This window comes from Hemicordylus capensis, chromosome 2 (genome assembly GCF_027244095.1).
Source record: "Hemicordylus capensis ecotype Gifberg chromosome 2, rHemCap1.1.pri, whole genome shotgun sequence".
In the NCBI taxonomy this organism is placed as follows: domain Eukaryota; kingdom Metazoa; phylum Chordata; class Lepidosauria; order Squamata; family Cordylidae; genus Hemicordylus; species Hemicordylus capensis.
Window position 1 is genome coordinate 159,067,208 of NC_069658.1, and position 21,087 is coordinate 159,088,294.

The window sequence follows — 21,087 nt, forward strand, 5'->3', positions numbered from 1 at the left end:
TTCTCTCTCAGCCTAACCTACTTCACAGGGTTGTTGTGAGGAGAAACTCAAGTATGTAGTACACCGTTCTGGGCTCCTTGGAGGAGGAGCAGGATATAAATGTAATAATGATAATGATAATAATGATAATAACAACAACAACGAAATAACAAAGAAATAATAATAACAAAGAAACAAAATAATAACAAAGAAATAGAAAAAAATCACAAAATACAAAGATCTACAAATTGTAATGGAAAGCCTGTGACAGAAAAAGACCAAAATAATCCCAGTGGTAATTGGCGCCCTGGGTGCAGTTCCAAAAGACCTTGACGAGCACCTCAACACCATAGGGGCCACAGAAATCGCCATCAGCCAATTACAAAAAGCAGCTTTACTGGGAACAGCCTAAATTCTGCGACGATGTCTATAACAACAACAACAACGACAATAAAATTCAGGTCCTTGGGAAGGACTCGATGTCTGGATAAAACAGGCCGGTCGGTGGCACCTGTCTGACTGTGTGGACAAGAAATAATAATAATGATGATGATGATGATGATGATGATGATGTATAGGCTCCCGACTCTTCTGCCCAAGTGCGAGTTGGGAGAAAGTGGAGGGTGGACTGGTTGTGGAGATTAGCAGCGGTGACTGAGGAAAGTAGCAGTGCTGGGAGATATGGAACAGCAACTGGTGGAGACAGAGGGACAACACAAGGGCTGAGGGAACTACTGCCAAGTTAGTAGCAGCAACTTTCACTATAGTACACTGCCTTAACTTCCTAGAACGTAAATAAGAAGTACTGGTGATGTCTTTTCATAAATACCTGTAGCACTCACCTTTTGAGAGAAGCTTTCGAAACTTCTGAGTAGCAGAGAGCTGCTGTTCTGGACTATTGGAGAAAATCATCTCAGTCATATCAGATGTGATCACTGCACTCTGCGATTTCAAAGAAAACTTAAGTTATCTTTGTCTCAAATTCAAGGTAAAATATCACCATGTTCATTGGCCAATATTCCTGACCCTACTGGCATTAAAAAAAATTAACCAACCAGACCAATTCTATGTAGGTGCAAACGGAGAAGATAGTAACACACTCTAAAATACATTTTCCTACTTAAAAATCAGTCAGTTGCCTTTCAGAAGGAGCTCAGGAAGCAGCTGGGGTATTCCTGCAAAGCTTGTTTTTTCTTCCTTCCACACCCCAACCAAATTTTAAAAAAATCAATCTGGCTTTATAATAAAATAATATGTTATAGCCTTTCCCCACAGTGCTTGCTTTGTACAATACTCCTTGGGAAAGGGGCCATAGCTCAGTGGTAGAGCATCTGCTATGCATGCAGAAGGTCCCAGGTTCAGTTCCTTGTAATAAGGCTGCCTGAAAACTTGGAGAAGCTGCTGCCAGTCAGTACAGATCAGGGGTTCTCAACGTTGGGTCCCCAGATGTTATTGGACTTCAACTCTCATAATCCCCAACCAAAGGCCACTGGGACTGGGGATTATGGGAGTTGAAATCCAAAAGCATCTGGGGACCCAACATTGAGAACTCCTGGTACAGACAACACTGAGCTAGATGGACATAGGAAGCTGCCATATACTGAGTCAGACCATTGGTCTATCTAGCTCAGTATTGTCTTCACAGACTGGCAGCGGCTTCTCCAAGGTTGCAGGTGGGAATCTCGCTCAGCCCTCTCTTGGAGATGTGGCCAGGGAGGAGACTTGGAACCTTCTGCTCTCCCCAGAGCAGCTCCGTATCTTAGTGCTCACACATCCAGTCTCCTACTCATATCCCACTCAGGGTGGATTCTGCTGAGCTAAGGGGACACATCATGCTTGCTACCACAAGATCAGCTCTCTTCTGGTCTTATGGCAGCATGATTGTAATCCCACAATTGCTGGAGGGCCTACGTTGTGCAGCCCTGGTCTAGTGCTCTTCTCTGATGGTGCTGGTTAAGTCCTGCAAACCATAAGCATTCATCTTTCTGATCAAGGAAGAAGTTAATGGATAAAATGGATCTCCAGATTCAATGCTTTTTGTTTAAGATGAATCGTTTAAATAGAAATATGATAGAAATTATCAAAAAATTAACAAGTAGACTATCTTATGTGAAGCGCTTAGTCACAAAAAAAAAATTGATATTTAGTGGCAGAGAAATGGGAATGAAGACACACACACATGAGTAATTGGGAAAGAGATCTGCGTTGCTCATTGGGTGATTCGTACTGGTCTTTAATATGGCCAACTGCACCCCTAAAATCAACTTCTTTGAAAATTAAAGGACTTTCTCATAAATTAATGTCACGGTGGTATAGAACACCACTATGGTTATCCCATTGAGACTCTTCAAAGTCACCTTTATGGTGGAGGAATTGTGGCAAAACGGGCACTTATTGTATATGGTGGGTTTGTCCTCTGTTATACCCACTTTGGGAGAGGGTTTTGCAGTACATTAAAAACATAACTGAAAGTGTTGTACTGCTGAGACCAAAAGGAGGTTTTACTTAATGATCCGGATGAAATTAAAGCTTTGGCTTTGCTGATATCAGCAATAAGGTTATCAAGTCTTTCTTTAAAATTTTGAATTGTCATCATTGATCGCCGGGGGTGGGGAGGTGGGGAGTACATTACCGGGTATAACAGCCTGGTTCCAAAGAACAAGGGACATTTTAATTCAAGGCAAATTGCCATTACAGATCAAAGCTAAATTTGGTATGAATTATAAATGTTACTTTTTGGAAAGATGCATTCCTTTTCTAAATCTTATTAATTCCAGCTCCAACTATATTAAGCCAGAACAACTGAAAAATGATGGCCCACATGTTCCACTGGGGCAGTTCCCAGCAGCTCATGCTACTGTGGGCTTCTAATGAAATGTCAGTGGTCTTGTGCAAGAGCACAAATACTAATGCACCCGCACTCTGGGAGCGGTATTTGCATTGAACATAATGCTAGTGCGGAAGCATAAATATTTATGCTCTTGTGCAAGAGCCCACAGAAGTACAGGCAGCTGGGTCTAACCTGCATTAACTTGTGGGCCTGATATCTATGCTCTTGGAAATGCCAAGCAATCTGAGGTATACTTCGTTTATTAATTGTGTTTATGATTCCAACCTTAGACATTTAATTTGCAATATGGGGAAAATTCTGAATGGAGTTGTCAAGTGTTTGCACCACTTACAGAAGTCATATCCATGTTGTTCATTTGAGTTTCATGGAATCCACCATCTGACATAACTTCCTCTTCTGTTTCTTCATCAGCCGTGGCAACATTTCTGCGTTTAAACAACTGGGAGATACACGTACACAATGTTACAGTGAACAATATTTTGGTATGCAGAGAATATAAGAGGTCCATAATTTTTCAACCACTACATAATAATATTTAGACATAACCACAAAGGTGAGCTACACTACAGAACAGTCAATTATTGGGGCCTACCACAACTTAAACAGTGACAGAAAAAAAGCCAAACAATTAATTATCAAGAAGGTCATCAGCTTTAAACAGTGAAAATACTGGAATAACACAGAATGCACAATGAAGTGTATTGTGTTGGAAGAAAGAAAAAAAATTGGAAGAAAGAAAAAATAGATCATAAAAATTAATGTGAGATGAAAGTGTTTGTGAAGTACAACCTAGTTAGGATTTCTGCAAAAGGAAAAGCCCTAAATGAACACGAATGCACAGCTACTTTAGGGGAAAGGCAAGTGGAGAGATGAGGAAGGGAAGAAATAGCTATATTTAGAGAGGAGAATAGAGCAGCAAGAAGAAGCCTTCACAGTGAGTAACCAATGCTCCATTCTCTGCTGCTGCAATCCAAGGGTGTCTCATGTGTGGGGACATACCACAGCTCTCAGTCCAACCAGGAAGGGAGCCCCGTGCCTACTCTGAAAGGAACACCTGCTGGAGGACTCACCTCCCAAAAGCTGCTTGAGCAGAGGCAAAGGCATCCAACCTGTAGCGTTTAGTAAAGGTAGAGGGTGCCCACCAGGTGGCTGCTCTGCAAATATCCTGTACAGGGGCGTTTGTAGAAAAAGCCGGAGACGTAGCTGCAGCCCTGGTAGAGTGGGCAAAAACCTTAGTGGGCACTCTGAGGTTTTGGGACTCGTAAGCTAGAACTATGCATGCTTTTAACCATCTACCTAAGGTGTGACGGGAGTGATGGCCTGGCCCATGGTGCATGGCAAAAAGGAAATAAAAAGCGCTTTAGTAGTCCTAGTGCATATAGTGTGATCTCTCTCTCTCTCTCTCTCTCTCTCTCTCCACCTACGCACGTCCAGCTTGTGCTAGGCCTTCTCTATCAGGTGCACTGGCTTAGGGCAAAAGGAAGGAAAAATAACATCCCGTGACATGTGAAAAGGGGATGCTATTTTAGGTCGGAAAAAGGGATCTGGGATAAGTTTAACTGAGTCTGCTGAAAACATACACAGGTTTTTACGGACAGATAAGGCCCTGAGCTACGGGTGAAAGTAATACCAATGAGAAAAACACAGTTTAAAGGAGAGCAAGTGTAGCAGTATAGTGGATACTGGTTCAAAGGGAGGACACTGGAGTGCCTTCAGGACCATATGTAGGCGCCACGTAGGAAAGCAATGCACTTCCAGAGGGGAGAGGAGAGTGGTGCCTCTCAGAAAGCATCTTAGGTGAGGGTGATGTTGGATGCATCACTTAGAAGTACCTGAAATAAGTCCTACCAAGGACACGGCCTGGAGCTTCAAAGTATTCGCTGAGAGCCCTTGGTCTAGGCTGTCTTGAAGAAACTGCAGGAGGTGCATCATGGTGGCTGATCCTCGAGGAACTCCGTGTCATGCAGACCATCGGAGGAAGGCCTTCCATGTATATTGATAAATTCTGTTAGTGGAGGGGTGCCTGGAAGCGAGCATTGTGTTAAGCACCTTGGCCAAATAGCCGTATTGTTTCAAGATGCGCTGCTCAACTTCCATGTGGCTTGCCTTAACCAGCCTGGATGCGAGTGACACCCTGGGCCTTGGCGAAGCAGGTCCGGCGAGACTGGGAGTAGCAGGTTCCATGGCTAGGTTGGCGAGCTCTGCGAACCACGGTCTTCTTGACCAGAACGGAGCCACCAGGATGATTTGTGCTATTAGGATCTTGACCCTTCAGAGCACCTGAGCCAGAAGCGGCGAAGACAGAAAGGCATACAGGAGACCTGCCAGCCATGGTGATGATAGCGTGTCCACCTCCTCCGCTTGTTGGCAGGGAAACCTGGTGAAGAAGCGTGGAACTTGCACATTGGATGGTGTTGTGAAGAGATCCACTATTGGCCAAGTGAGCAGCTATTAGACAGAATGTTTCCGGGTTTAGGTGCCACTTCCCTGGAAGGAGATCTGACCAACTGAGCCAGTCTGCCACCATGTTCAGGTCCCCCTGCAGGTGATGAGCTGCCAGAGACGGCATGTGTTGTTCTGTCCACAGAATCAGAAGAACTGCTTCTGCTTGCAGAGATCTTGATCTGGTTCCCCCTTGACGATTTATGTGTGCCTTGGCCATGATATTGTTTGTGCGTATGAGGAAGTGGCGGTGGAGAACGATGGACTGGAACTCCCGGAGAGCCATGCGGATAGCCCTGAGCTCCAGCCAGTTGATGCTGTTTTGATGCTTTTCCGCTGACCATCCACCTTGGGCTGACCAACAGTTGTCTCCAACAGCCCCAGCCTCTTTTGCTGGCGTCTGTGGTCACAATGACCTTTGGCCGGTCTAAGAATTATTTGCCTACTGACAGATGTGGGGCAGTGATCTACCAACACAGTGAGTGAAGAATCAGCTGAGTCAGGGTCACCTGTCTACTGGACTTGGGTGGAAGAACAGCAGGAACCATTGAAGGGGCCTCAGGTGGAAGTGTGCCCACAGAACTGACTCCAAACTCGCCTCCATCAGATCCAGGAGCCTGGATAGGGATAGCAGAAGAAGAGATTTCTTCACTATAGCTTGGTGCACCTCAGCCTCCAATGTGCATCTACGTTCCGCTGGCAGGAACAATTTGTCTTGTTGTGTGACTATGAGGATGCCTAGGTGTAGAAGTTGGTGAGCAGGTTGCAGTTGGCTCTTCTCTCTGTTAATCAGGAAGCCGTGATCCTTGAGCACATGTAGGTTAGACTGTAGGTTCCATTGCACTGCCTGCCTTGATGGAGACTTCATGAGAAGATTGTCCAGAAACACAAAGATCCTCATGCCCTAGAGGCAGAGATGCACAATCACTGGAGACAGGATCTTTGTAAATATATGTGGGGCCGAGGACAGGCCAAATGGGAGAGCTCTGTACTGATAATGGACTCCAGTGTAGAGAAAATGGAGCAAGTGTTGGCTGTTTAGGTGGACTGGCACGTGCAGGTATGCTTCCTTGAGGTCTATGGAGGAGAGCAGGTCTAAGTGTTGTAGTGCTTCCGCAATTGACCTCAGGGATTCCATACAGAATTTCCTCCTGCACACAAAGCGGTTTAGATGTTTTAGGACCTGCACTGCCCTCAGGGAGCCATGTTTTTTGGGGCACTGTGAAGATTATGGAGTAACCTCCCATGCCCTGCTGTTCTAGTGGGACAAGCTCTATGGCCATGATTGCTAACAGGTGTTAAATCACCCCCTGCAAACCTCGGTGTTTCTGCTGAAGGCAGGAGGTTGGAGTGGGAAGGGGTTGGGGGAGGAGCTGGCCAATTATATGGAGTAGACCTCTTTTACGGTGGCGAGAAGCCAATGGTCTGAGTTGGTGTCCTACCAGACACACAAATGTGAGGAGAAGTGACCACCTAGGGGCACCTACCCCCACCCCCAAGTCATACCTGTTGCTTAGACTGCTTGGCTTGGGTGTTGAAGGTTGCCCTACTACCAAAACCCTGTCTGGTCAATCTAGATCTGCCCCAGTATGGGCACTGTGACAGGAATCCCTTGTCCCTTGCCTCCAAACGATGATCTAAAGGGATGAAAGGACTAAGGGCCGCCATCCTTGGGGGCTGTCCTGCTTTTGAGATGAGGAAGGCATGGCTTTCTTTTTATTCTTTGACTCCATTAAGATCTCTTTTAGGACTTCATCCCTAAACAATTTTTCCCCATCAGAGGGAACAGCAGTTCCTCCATGCCCCTGCAAGACTTCTCAGAGCATGCGGGGATAGTGTGGCTGCAGCCGTGGATGGCAGGCTGCCCACGGAGCTGGCAGGAAGTAGCAGCGAGGCTGGTGCCTGGGTCACTTCCCTGCCCTCCAAACTGGCGGCTAGCACTCATTCCTGCTCTGGAATGCCGCCCATCAGCTGTTTGGTGGGGGCTGAACGTTTCGAGGAGCTCTGATTAGCAGGCCAGCAAACGGAACCCGAAGTGGGTTCCCGGCTGTTCTAATGGCCTCTGGAAGGCCCTGTTGCTGTTTTCCTTTCGGTACTCTAATGTGAAGTACCCTGGTTGCTCTTTCCATGCAGCGAAAAGAACAGGGAATAAGTGGAGGCAGAGAGAGGAAAATGAAAGTAGAAAGGTAACTGGAGATGGGGTTTTTTAATAGATAGGAAAGAAGGGAGCACAGAAAAAGTGGCGGGGGGGGGAGACCAAGAAAGCCTAAGAGAAAAACACACCTAGCTGATAAGAGCTGAGAAGCAGCTGCCTTAGAGGCACAAAAGACTAAAAGAACTGGGGGGTCATGCTCCTCCTGGCCTTAAAAAACCTAACTTAATTTGCATAGTCCTGCCTTCTAGAGTCACATGGAGATGCATAACCCACAAGTGAGATGCCCTTGGACTGCAGCAGCAGAGAAGGTTCCTTGGACACTTATTAGAAATTCCCCAATAAAGATCAGTAATGGTGGACAAGCTTCCCTTAGCTTGACCATCCCTCCAATCTTCACAAAGTATGCACAGAGGACGGTTTGGCAAGTTCTAGGGTGCACTCCCAGTTTGTGTGGGGCTATGGTGAGACCAATGAGCTTGAACAATTCTCTGTATAAGACACACATTTTTAGTGCAGAAAATGCAGTTTAGAAAACTTCTCAGAATCCTCTGCTATGTAGAGGGGCTCCCTGGTAGACAAACTGACACAAAAAAGGTTCCCTGGAGGCAGAAAGTTTCAAAACCACTGTTTTAGGGTAACCACATGTGAACCACACTATTGTAGCTCAATCTCAAGATTACATGGCTCTAAGTGATGACTGGAAGATCTAATCTGGATAGAAACTAGAATTGCAGCCCTCATACTAAAGGAGTAGGCTGTACAGAAGCAGGAGATGATTGCCACCATTTAAATGATCAAGGTCAATCTAAGGTTCTTAAAATTCAACCAAACTGCTGGCAGAGGACAAATCCCACAATATGTCCTGGAAAGCATCTTGCTTCATAAGCATCCAGAAGTGGACTGTCCTAACCGGTTTTTCACGACAGGGACCATAAGAGGATCTGTGTCTTCTGAAGGAAATCATCTGATCGTGATAACTTTGTCTCCTTACCAGTGCAAACTACTAAATTCAAATGTGTCCTGCCACATATGCAGAGCCAGTCATTTGCCTGTCGCAGAGATTAAGTTGTCCTGGGTCAGGTCTGAAGACACAGCCATGCGCATCTATCACCCTGAATGAAAAGCCTGGGTGAGGTGACATGACATAACTTCCAAGACCTGCTCAGACAGGGAGTCTGTTGTGCAGCAGAGCTATTGATAAATCAACAAAAGACCTTGCTCTGAGGGGAAGAGCGAAGGGATAGACACAACTTGAGGAACTGCCATCACCCAGTTCCCCATGTTTCAGCAGGCACTCCCCATTCCTAACCGCTGCCACAAATCTGCCATCATCTTCTGAGGCGGGATTCTTAATCTTTTTGCGCCTATGTACCCTTCTACCCTCAGTTCTTTAACTATTACTCTAACCCCATTTGCAGAATATCTATAATATAAACCAACTTGGACTTCACTGACTGACACGAACCTTCCAAACTGTGCAAGATAGAAACATGCCGTTTTCACAGGTAGGTTCCAGACCTCACCTAGACTACCAAAGAAAAAAGAAAAAATCCAATTCCCCCTGAAAATTTCATTACTTTATCGGAAAATTCAGGGGGGAAAAAACACTCTCCCATTGGAAAACATGAGTCATGAGACCTCATAGAGCTAGGAAAAGACTAGAGGCAAAGCGAGATAAGCCATTAAGATGCTTGCAATCTGCAAGCTATTTTACTAGTATTTTTATAAAGCTCCAGCAAAATTTAGGGGGAGGAAGTAGGGATGTGCATAAACCGGTTTGGTGGTCCTTTTACAGACCGCCAAAACTGCTCTAGCACAGCTTTCTGGCCGGCCTCATATGCCTTTCTGACCTCCCAGCAAGCCCTGAGTGCTTTCCTGGATGGCTCCAAGAGGCTCCAATTCCTGTTAAAAAGAAGCCCCTATGGTCCCAGAAGTGTGTGGAACTGCATGAGAAGGACTGCTGCGGGAGCAGACACCTCCCATGGCACCGATGGGTCGAGTCCTATAGATTTATCGGCATCAGAAATTCATCAGAAATTCCAGTGCACAGACTGAACAGAATTAGTCTTCAGGTGGGAGGCAGCGTGGCAGGGATGAGTGCCTCTGCAAGGCTGACTTTTGGACTACTTCTTCTTATTGAGCAAACAGAATACAAAGCACTATACTCAGCTTGCCAGATTGTAGCAATACATACAAAACTGACAGCCTCATTCAGAGTTCAGCTGTAGAGAGATAATACATATTTTACTAACTGAGAGCTTTGCACTGAAAAGCAACAAAACTGTCGGGATAAAACTACTGTCCTACACATCTAAATCAACTGTGCAACAATGGAAAAGTCATTGTTCAACCGCAAAATGCACGCACTAAGTTGGACTGAAGTTTAGGGTAGGGACTGGGCGATCTGTCCTGTACCTGACATGTTCCTGAACTAATAGACGAAGGGAATGTTCAGACATAGCTCTCACCTCCTGTCACGACGAGGCTAAATTGGGAAAAGGTCCCATAGCCTCCTCTCCCTCAAACATCGAAGCTAACACCCAAGCCAACTTCCAGACTACCTCTGCTCCCGACGAGTAAGGTAACCAGGAGATCCCATGCAGCAATGCAGAATTTCCCACCTACCGAGGTAGCAATGGAAATGGGATGTAGGTCCCCCAGATTGCAACCTACCTGCTCTTCTCGTTTCTGCTTCCGTAGCTGGAGGCCCTCTTCCTCACGTCGGCGACGCATTTCATCAGGATTCAGAGACTTGTTTTTATAACTCTTCAGCCGAAAATTCTCTTTTCCTGAAGTTGTCATGGTTTCTATTAGAATCATTAGAAAGTAAAGGTCAAAAGAGCTTTATTGATCACTGACATGTAACTTCATTACTACTTTCTAGTAGGTATATTTTCAGTCCTATGCTACATGGTAATATAATGGGACATAAGAACAGCCCTGCTGGATCAGGCCCAAGGCCCATCCAGTCCAGCATCCTGTTTCACATAGTGAACTACCAGATGTCTCTGAGAAGCCCACAGGCAAAAGCTGAGAGCATGCCCTCTCTCTTGCTGTTGCTACTCTGCAACTAGTATTTAGAGGCATCTTGTCTCTGAGGTTGGTGGTGGCCTATAGCCACCAGACTAGTAGCCATTGATAGACCTGTCCTCCATGAATCTGCCTAAGCCCTCTTTAAAGCCATCCAAGCTAACAGCCATCACCACATCCCATGACAGAGAATTCCATAGATTAATTATGCGCTGTGTGAAAAAGAACTTCCTTTTGTTGGTCCTAAAATTCCCAGCCTTCAGTTTCATGGGATGACTCCTGGTTCTAGTGTTGCATAATTTTATACACCTCTATCATGTCTCCCTGTAGTCTCCTCTTTTCCAAACTCAAATGCCCCAAACGCTGTAGCCTTAGAACATAAGAACAGCCCTACTGGATCTGGCTGAAGGCCCATCTAGTCCAGTATCCTGTTTCACATAGTGGCCACTAGATGCCTCCAAGAAGCCCAAAGACAGGAGGTGAGGGCTTGCCCCTTTCCTGCCATTGCTCCCCTGCAACTGGTATTTAGCGGCATTTTGCCTCCAAGGCTGGAAGTGGCCTATTAGGGAGGGGACCAGACTAGTAGCCATTGATAGACCTGTCCTCCATGACTTTGTCTAAGCCCCTTTTAAAGCCATACAAGCTGGTGGCCATCACCACATCCTGTGGCAAAGAATTCCATAAGTTAATTCCATAAGTACTTCCCTTTGTCAGTCTTAAATTTCACGACCTTCTGTTTCATGGGATGACCTTGCCTCATAAAGAAGGTGCTCCCGGCCCCTGATCATCTTGGTTGCCCTGTTCTGCACCTTTTCCAGTTCTACAATGTCCTTCTTAAGATATGGTGACCAGAACAGCATGGAGTACTCCAAATGTGGCCACACCATAGATTTGTATAAGGGCATTATTATAAAAGCATTTTATTTCCAATCCCCTTCCCAATGATCCCTAGCATGGAATTTGCCTTTTTCACAGCTGTCACTGTGAAGTTGCTGTTTTCACAGCAACTCCCATTAACCTGGGAGTTAATGGTAAGTATAATAATGGGGGTAGCCTTCCCCCACCTCCTCTCCAGGCTAACACACACTCTAGATGAGAATAAACCTGGTGCAGATCCCACCTTTCTTTCTTTATTATTTACCTTATTTATTACACCTTATTACCTTAAAGCAGGCATCCCCAAACTGCGGCCCTCCAGATGTTGCTGAACTACAACTTCCAGCATACCCCGCCATAAAAAATTGTTTCTAGGGATGCTGGGAGTTGTAGTTCAGCAACATCTGGAGGGCCGCAGTTTGGGGATGCCTGCCTTAAAGTGTAATGTCAACCTACAAAGATATATGATCAGAATACTTGCACTCAGGTCAGGTCTTCTCAGACATTTCAAGCCCAAAATCTAGTTTTGCTGTCCAGATCTGGTGTTCCAACATTAACAAGTAGCTCCAAATGAAACTCCACTACAAATCTTATTAAATCTCTTATTATTTAATTATTTATTTATCATATTTTTACACCGCCCAAAACTTACGTCTCTGGGCGGTTTACAACAAGTTATTAAACAGTTATCTGGCCTATGTATACCTAAAAGTTAACATCTGTTGGTCAGCTCCAGTTTGGCCATGAGGATATGAAGATGGGCAGTGCTAAGCCCATTTCTTCAGTCCTGTCCCTTTATCTAGCTCATAAACAAGACAGAAGCCTACAAGTTGAAACCATGAAGTTTGTACAGTTAATTTATCTTATTTGCGATGTCCACTATTTCTGTGTTATCTAGACAGCTAACTATTCCCTGGTACTCATTCACTTTTAAATATCCTGAACGTGCTTGGGGAGCTTTCTTCAATTCTTGGCCAGTCTAACCCCAGAGACATGAAAATAAATATGCTTCTGGCAAATATTGACTTGAATTGATATGGTAGACTGAACGCCCATTCCAACTTTATATTTGAATGGGCACTCCAGATTGGCTTTTTAAACGTTCTGCCTCTTTGCAATTGCTATGACTTGTTCTGTGGCCCAATCCATCCCTTATAACAGATGGGTAGCCATCCCTTCCCAAACCCATAAGTTTTTCATTTTTTTAGAAAACATTCAAGACTAGTATCTGTCTATCTGGTTTAGTTTTCTATTTTATGTGTACCTAAGATGGCTTGGCTGGAGCTGCTACAAATTAGCGGTGGCCTAGAAAGCCACATGGTCACTGCCATTTGGACATTGCAATATGCCTTCAAAGATTTCAAAAGACAAAATTTTGAACTCTGCTTGGCAACTACCAACCAATTAAGAAATGTATCTGCCCAAGGATTCCTTTGTGCTGATGCTTTTCATTTTATTCTCTCTCTCTTTTTTTAATTATTAAATTAAACTTGTTAAATTCAATTAAAAGTTAAATTTATTTTATAGGAGTTCTTTCTAAAGGATAAAAGTTTGCATTCACATTTTATGCAAAAGAGGCTACATGCTTTCTTGGAAAGGGCTTTATGTTCAGATTAGCAAGGGGAAGCCAGAATTTTAGCAAGCGCTAGAACCAACAGGGATTGCTCTGGCTTTCAATCAGTCATTTCCTACAGTTTACACTCAGTGGCAGAGGACACATTTTGCATACAGAAGGTCCCAGATTCAATTGGAATTGTCAGCAGAAAAGATGATCAGACAGCAGTTGATCCCTCATCTACTGCCAGCCAAAGTAGACAGTGCAGGGCGGCTAAGATGGATCAAAACTCTGACTCTGTATAAGCTTCATATGTTTGTTTTTCAGGGTATCAAAAGGGGCTGAAACACCACCGGCGGCAGAAACTGTTGAGAAATACTTCTCACATGCTCCTTTAAACTGAATGGCCTTGTACCAAGTGGTTACACCCGTGCAAGTGCTGCTGAGATTTTAAAGGTAGTAAACAGTAAAATCTGAGAGTTGCCTTAGGTGTAATTCCTGATAACGTTGTTACAGCTACTATGGATATCCCCTCTTTATATACTAGCACTCCGTTAAATGAGGCTATGCAAATAATTGAAAATACTTTAAATACTTAGAAATTACTCTGGACATCCTCCTACTCACTTTATCCTAGAACTAGCTAAAATTGTTATTTTTAAAAATTTATTTTCTTTTAGTCATCAATTTTTGGAAGGTCAAAACAGTAACTGTGGGTTCCCCATGGCCCCAGAAGTGACTAAATTATACTACTACAAACTTACTACAAATATTTATATATCATTTTTTCAACAAAAGTACTAAAAAGCGGTTTACATAGAAAATGAATAAAGAAAGAAAGAAAGTAAGTTCCCTGTTTCAAGAGGGCTCACAATCTAATAATATACATGGGATCATTTGAGGCTAAATATATCCATCATGCCACTAATCCCTTCGTCGCCTTTTTTAAAAAAAAAAAAATTCTGATGTTGCTACATAGATTTTTTTTCTTCCTTTGGAAAGGCAGTTTGGAGGAGCTTAATGAATTTCATAAGTGGATTAATTCCAGGAACACTACTATCCAGTTTGATCTTCAGGCAGATTCATTTTAGGTTCGTGTTTTGGATGTGTTGGTTAAATGCTCAGGATCATAAATGCATACTTCCCTTTATTAGAAAGCTGCAAGCTGCAATACACTTCTCAGATCTGACAGTTGTCATCCCAGACATATTAGATATAATTTACTGTATGGTTTATTCTAAAGAATTAAGAGCAATTGCTCTACAGAATATGACTTTCTTGTAGAATCAGACCAGTTACAGAAATTGGTAGACAGAGAGGTGGCCTGTGAATGAGGAAAACAACAGGAAATGAATCTGCGATATTCAAAGGCCACCTGTACTCGTATTCCTACTTTGATTTCTGTTAAACTGCAGTCCATTTTCATTTTTGGATCTAGTCCTCCCTGGGGATATTTTCCCTGTGGGAACTGCGTGTACTGCTGTTATACTTCCAAATAGAAAGCATTCATTAATCCTGGAGATTAATGATAATCACTAGATATAAACTCTGTTCCACTTTACTACATGAAATTTTGAGTCTGTGGTTTATGCTGTCAAGTGCCCTTGGTTTTTGCTTTATGTAGGAAAAGCCAATCGATCCTTAAGAGATCAAAAAGAGAGAGAATTGGTGAGTACCTGTGCAACATTAAACATAAAAGCACCAAAGCCCCTCTTGTCACATACTGGTTGGAACATCAACACACCTTGTCAGAATTTTCTTTTGGGGCTCTACAAAACATACCTGGCTTGCATAGATAGAGTCCTTCTCGAAAAACAAGCCACATAGAGACTAAAATCAAATTGCTTTGCTCCTAGAAGCCTTCATTAAAATTTTGATTTAACACCACTATTATAATCTCTATGCCATTTCAGTAATATTTGTTGGTCTACACACAAGTGTTTTTCGATCCATATTGTGTAGATTGAGGGTTGTGGTATTAGCTATTATCTTTTTGTCCTCATATGTTCCCTGGCTGTTAGCGAACCTGTTATTTAAGGGTTAGAATTTGCCTAAACTTTCTACATACATGTGCCCTTGCTTTAACTGATTGATAACCTCACTTGAGGCTTCTTTACTTTAGAAAATGAGGAATGTTCTTCTATAGAGCAGTTACCTGTTGAAGAGAAAAGTTTCCCAGCTTTGACTTTGCAAGGCTGGAGACAGCAGGAAGATCCCTGCTGCGAGTAATAAGATAGGACCGGTTCAGTTAGATGTGTGAGGGAAGTTATTTCCCTTTATTACATATGCTGACCTTGGGTTGCAAATAAAGAACTTTGAACTCCCTTTATTACATTGCTTGAATCTAAGTTGACTGGTTAATGAAAACACAATTTGCTTTATGAAGAGACAATTGTTCTTTCTGCATACTCTTGTTTTTCTTTTAATCTAATAATAAATCCTTGTTGGTGAAGTGTTACTCTTCATTCTGGGCCTGCCTTAGTCACATGCCTCTGGAGGCCTAGGAACGTTCAGCCGCTTCTAGGGACGGTTTTCTCACTATACTGCCCAGGAATCTTATATGGAGAGAGTGGTTTGTCCCACATAAAATGGTAACAGCCTATTGTAAATCCCTTACAGTCAAGGATTTACCCCAGTGAACTCCCACCTCCTCCTCGGGCTCTGGTAGAAGTGATGACAAGCTGATGATAGGAAAAGTGCTTCAAATATTCTCTAATTACTAGGATGCAGCAATAAGCTGCAAGGTTAAATGTTGTTTAAATCCATGTTCAGCATATTTCCCCCTCGCATGCCTGGAACACTAATTCCTCAAGCTGAGTTGGGAGTTTCTTCGCATTTCCTGCCATTCGTTTGCTCAGTATTTCTGGAACTGGTATGTCTACCCAGTTAGTTTGCCCTATTTGGTGTTGTCATCTTCCCCCCCACCCCATTTTGAAAGAGATACAAACACTTTAGCAGTAACACTGTAAATATGCCAAGGCTGCCTGACCCCATCACAAAAGTATTTTGACCTCATTTACTACATTAACACACAGAGTTACCCAAAAGATCATTTTGCTTGCTTTGAGCAGAGGATGGAGTGGTTTTCCAGAAGCAAGAACCCTTGGCAGTGACAGGTTAAAGGATGCTGACAGTGTCTATTCTATCAGCTGTGGAGCACCAGAACTTCTGAATCAGAAAGACACTGGGATGATTCCATATGCACTAAGGACACTTCTCTCCCTCACACAGCTTGGCTGGCTACATGCTGAATAACAATTTGCTCTGCAACAACTTACCGAGCACTTGGCTAGATATTATTTGCTGAACATGACATCCAGCCCACCAAACAGAGGATTCCATGTATTCCAGATTCATATTAATAGTCAACAAGGAAAAACACTCACAAAAGTATTTATTCAACATATGTTCAGGTGGTAATCCTAAACCCGTCCACTCAGATACAAGCCATTCTAAAACCTGGTGAAGATATGGACACTTGCAGGAGAATGATTTGTGTAATGATTTTGTTGCCAGGTTTTTTGGCAGCTGGACTCATTATAAGGAGAAATGTATTCCATTTTTTACTATTCTATCTTTTCCTAGCTCACAACTCTTTTGGATTTCTACCATCTTCATTCCTACCTGCATTTCTTTGCTTTCTGCATCATATCCTCTCAATTTCCCAACACATACTTTCAACTATAGGTTGAGAGAATCCTGCTCCAGAAAGCCAAACAGAGAAGCTAGATACACTTTCTAAGGGAAATGGCTTTATAAAAAACCTACTTAGAATTTTGATCAATAAATTTTGGTAACAAATGTAAGTATCTTGATGCTCATTTACTCAGATGTAAATGCCACCAAGTTCAACAAAGCAGACTCCAAAGATAATTGTGAACAGGAGGGACTGAAACTGTTGGTTTGGAACTTGCACAGTGTGGGTGAGGAGGAGGGAAACTGAAGCTGCCATTTCAGAGACATGTACTGCACTCAGTCTGAATCAGTGACAGCAATGGGTGAAAAGTGAAATAGGGGAAAGTACCAGAGCCAGAAATCTTTTCCAAATATATAATTCTCTAAGGCACACCCGTGGCTAATCCTGTGTGTGGCAGCTCTCGCGAGAGTTCGAGAGCAGAAGCACTGTGGTGATTGGGCAGTGGGGATTCCATATGCAGATAGGGAGGAGGAGCCTGTGATGGTTAAGGTCAGTTGGAATGCAACTGTTATTGTTGGAAGATGTTCGTGATTGTAGAAGAGAGGAATCTATATATCTATATAAAAGGATAGTGGGCAAAAAAGGGGGTCATGAGGGAGGAAAGAGCCCCTTCAGGAGAAGGAGGCTGCCGTTGTGTGAATTAGATGAGGAAACATGATCTGTTAACTCAGGGAGGGAGGGAGGGAAGGAAAGAAGGAAGGGGAAGAGTGAGTGGAGGAGAAAGAGAGAAAAAGAAGGGAGAGGAAGAGAGTAAGCAGGAAGGGTGAGGGATGGGCCCGAGCCTGTCAGCAGCCTGAGGAGAACGAGTGGCTATGGCAGTAGCGGCACCAAGGAAGGGGCCAGTCAATCACTGCTGCTATTTAGGGCTATCAAAGCCATTAGCGGAAGGAGGCAGGCAGGCAAGAGATGGGCCCAGGCCTGTCAGTGGCCTGAGGGAAACAAGCGGCCATGGCCATGGTGGCAGCAAGGGCCCGGTCAACCGCTGCTGCTTCTGTGGAGAGGAGCAGGAGCAGGATAAGGGTGGGGAGGTCTCTGGGGATATGGGGCTGAAGCTTTGCCAATAGGCACCACAACACTGCAGCTGCGACCAAGAGAGCTGAGGGGGATGGAATAAATAGATGCAGGAGTGACCAAGAGGGGGTGAAGGGGATGGAAGCAATGAGATGGAGGAAGAGGAGGAGTGTGGCTCAGGTGAGGGTGGAGAGATCTCTGAGGTGAGGGGGGCTGTGGCAGGGGTGAAGGGAGCAATCAAGTACTAGCGTGCATATGCTCAGCATGGGTTAAGCTGGGTTATTTCTTTAACAAACCCTCCCCCCGCCACATCTGCTAGCTCTAGGCAATTATTAATTAATTTTTACATTTATAATCCGCTCTGCCTCCAAGGAGCCCAGAGCAGTATACATGGTTGTTTCTCCTCAGAACAACTCTGAAGTTTTTATGTGAAGAACCTCTGGTTTTCCTCTTATGTGAAGAAGGGAAAGCACAGTTCCTATTATCAACAAATTCAGAGCTGAGTAAATGAATTAACTGCAATGAAACTACTGCCGTACTCAAAATAGAGATGTATAGCAAGAACTGAATGCAGGCTGGAAAAATTAAGGGGTATCTACTTGCCAATGCTCAAAAATGAACATTCTGAAAGCTCTTCCAGTCTTAAATACTGTTGGCACTTAAACCTCTTACACTCTTGAAAGACAAAGGGGGGAAATGCCGACACAAATACTTTGAATATTTTTCAGCCTTGCATGGCTAAAACAGGTACAGTAACATGGTTTACTGGACCTGTTATAGGAGCATGAACAAGAAGTTTTCGAACCTGTCCATCACTGTTCCCTTTAACAGGAATTCCCAGATGTTGTTCACTACAACTCCAAGCATTCCCAGCTGCAATGGCCTTTGGCTGAGGATTATGGGAGTTGTAGTCAACAATATCTGGGAATGCCTGTTAGAGGAAATGCTGTTGTCCATACAATCAATTCAGGGTCAAATGATATCTTTTATTTTATATATTTATTTTATTTTATTTATATACCGCCCTTCCAAAAAGGCTCAGATTCCATATATGGCTCAGATTTTAGATTACATATAAGGAGCCCTGGGACTCCACCCTCTAGCCAGCCTATCCTGTCCCAAAAATATCCCTTTACAGGGTACAACAACGATGGATATTTATGTACCACTTTCCAACAAAAGTCCCCAAAGCAGTTTACATAGAGAATTAAAAATAAAGAAGATGGACCCCTGTCCCCAAAGGGCTCTCACAATCTACCCTTGCGTGGCACAGGGTACACCTGTGCCACACAAGAAATGCAGGTGTCAAAATACATTTCTAACTAAGAACAGAGAATTAGAGCTACTAAAGATAATGCTAATATTAATATTAGCCCATATGTAGGCTAGATGTTGTCAAACTATTTCCCCTGACAAACATAATAAGTGGACATTCCAACTTTATTTTTAAAGATCAATTTTTAAAGATCAAAGAGGCCTTGGGAGAGGGACTCAAATTCTCAAAATTGAACAAATGGAAATTAAATTTAATTGCTTCAAATTTTAAATCTGAATCTTCTGCCAGAAGAGCAAAGAAAGGCATTTTCCATTACGAAGAATGCTTAACAGGTTTTGCTTACATGAAAAGTGTATCAAAACAATCTGATTAAAAAGTTAGCACTGAAATTTCAAAATGCAGAAATGAGTGCATATACCACAATCGGCCAAAGACAATCTCTAAAACCAACATTCCAGTAGTTGGTTTTTTAATACTTATTTTGAAGCTCTTGCCTCCATTCCACCAAACAGGGCAAACCATTATAAAACCAACCACCAGTTTTCACCCAATACTCATCATGAAAACTGCTGGTGAGGAAGGGAGAGAAGGATCTACAGTGAGCTTCCATCATTTGAGGTGTTGAGATTAGATAGCAATAAGTAAGCTGCCAGGCCACTTTTAGAAACTAAGTGGATCAAATATACCAAAGATACAAAACAAAGGAGGGGCAAATTGACCTTTTTTGCAGCTCAGTAGTAGAGCACCAGCTCCATATGCATAAGATTCCAAGTTTAGCTCCCAATATTTCCAACTAAGGGTCTTCAGTAGCAAGGCTGGGGACTATCAGAGACCCTCAAAAGCCACTGCCAGCTAGGGATGTACATCGAACCGCAGACAGCTGGTTCGGTGGCGGGGGGTTACCTGATGTATGTCGGACACTTCCGGTTTGTCGCCGACCGGAACTGTTCTCTCTAAGGCGTGCGCACATGCACACACTCACAAACATTTGGATGTCCACTCAGCTCAATTTAGATCCCGCTCAGGTTGAATCAGGAAGGCCCCATTCTGAATGCACTTGTGCACACACTGCCCTGATACTGCTGCCCAGAACAAAACTCGTTCCACACAGAGATGGAAAACATTAGAAGGACCACTGCTGACTGGGGCAGCAAGGAGGTATGCTGCCCCGCCCCCCACCAGGAATTTTGCAGACAGCGCCAGCCAGGAGGGTAAGGGAAGAGCACTCTCCCCACAGCTGAAACGCTGACTTTCGAACCGGTTCGGCAGTCCACAAAAGGGCCACCGAACCGGTTCGTGCACATCCCTGCTGCCAGCCACTGCTGACAATATGGCTCAGTGGACCGATGGTCTAAACTCAGGAAACAGCATCTTCCTGTGTCGCTCAAGAGAGATCATTATTTGTTTTTTAAATATGTGTGCTGCTTTTTGCCTTGGGAACTCAAAGCAGCCAACATAACTAAAACAAAATCCAAAAAGAATGGAAGATTCTAGAAAATGACACACTGTAGGCACAACTGCAGATAATTCTATTGAGAAGAGGGAAAAGGAGGCATCTAAAACGACAGATGTGGCAGCACAGGGAGCCCTCTAAAATGCTAAGGATATAGGATTAAGATAGGTGAAGGGATGTTACGAGAAGTCCCAGCTACTTTAAATGGATTTAAGCCTCCAGGGCCAGATGAAGTGCACCACAGCATACTGAAGGAACATTCAAATGTGCTCTCAGTGCCACTGTATGACTCCTGGAGACAGGGCTGCCCTTAGAACACCCTGGCAGGTTGTGGGGCCAAGGGCAAATTAGCCCTAGATAATTTTAATGGTGGCAGCAAGTATATGGGGCCCCTCCAAAGAGTGGAGTCCTGGCTGGTCACCCTGCTTGCCCTAAGGACAACCCTGCCTGGAGGTTCCAGATGTCTGGAGACAAGCAAACGCAGTCCCTGTCTTCAAAAAGGGGAACAAGGAGCTGCGGAGAAATTACAGTTTGATGTCAATATCATAGATCAGATTATTAAGCAGTTGGTCTGCGAGCACTTAGAAAAGAATGTAGCAATTACTGGAACCAGTAGGGGTTTGACAAGAACAAGTCCCGCCAGACTAATCTTATCTCCTTTTTAGGAGATAGCTAACTCATTTAGTATAGGAGAGCTACTAAATTAGGAACTAGACTTTCTAGGTTAGTAGATCATGGGAATGCTATGGACATAGTAGCTAA

General features: G+C 43.8%; 1 protein-coding gene across 2 annotated transcripts in view; it reads right to left on the reverse strand.

Annotated features, from left to right (window-relative positions):
- Positions 1-21,087, reverse strand: part of KPNA1 (karyopherin subunit alpha 1) — a 52,255-nt gene that overhangs the window by 26,080 nt on the left and 5,088 nt on the right. For both annotated transcript variants that reach the window (XM_053299716.1, XM_053299717.1), the window contains exons 2-4: positions 10,101-10,234; positions 3,162-3,269; positions 822-921 (exon numbers count right to left, since the gene is read on the reverse strand). In XM_053299716.1, coding sequence (XP_053155691.1) covers positions 822-921; positions 3,162-3,269; positions 10,101-10,229 — 337 coding nt within the window. In that variant the 5' untranslated portion in view covers positions 10,230-10,234. The remainder of the gene's footprint in view (positions 1-821; positions 922-3,161; positions 3,270-10,100; positions 10,235-21,087) is intronic.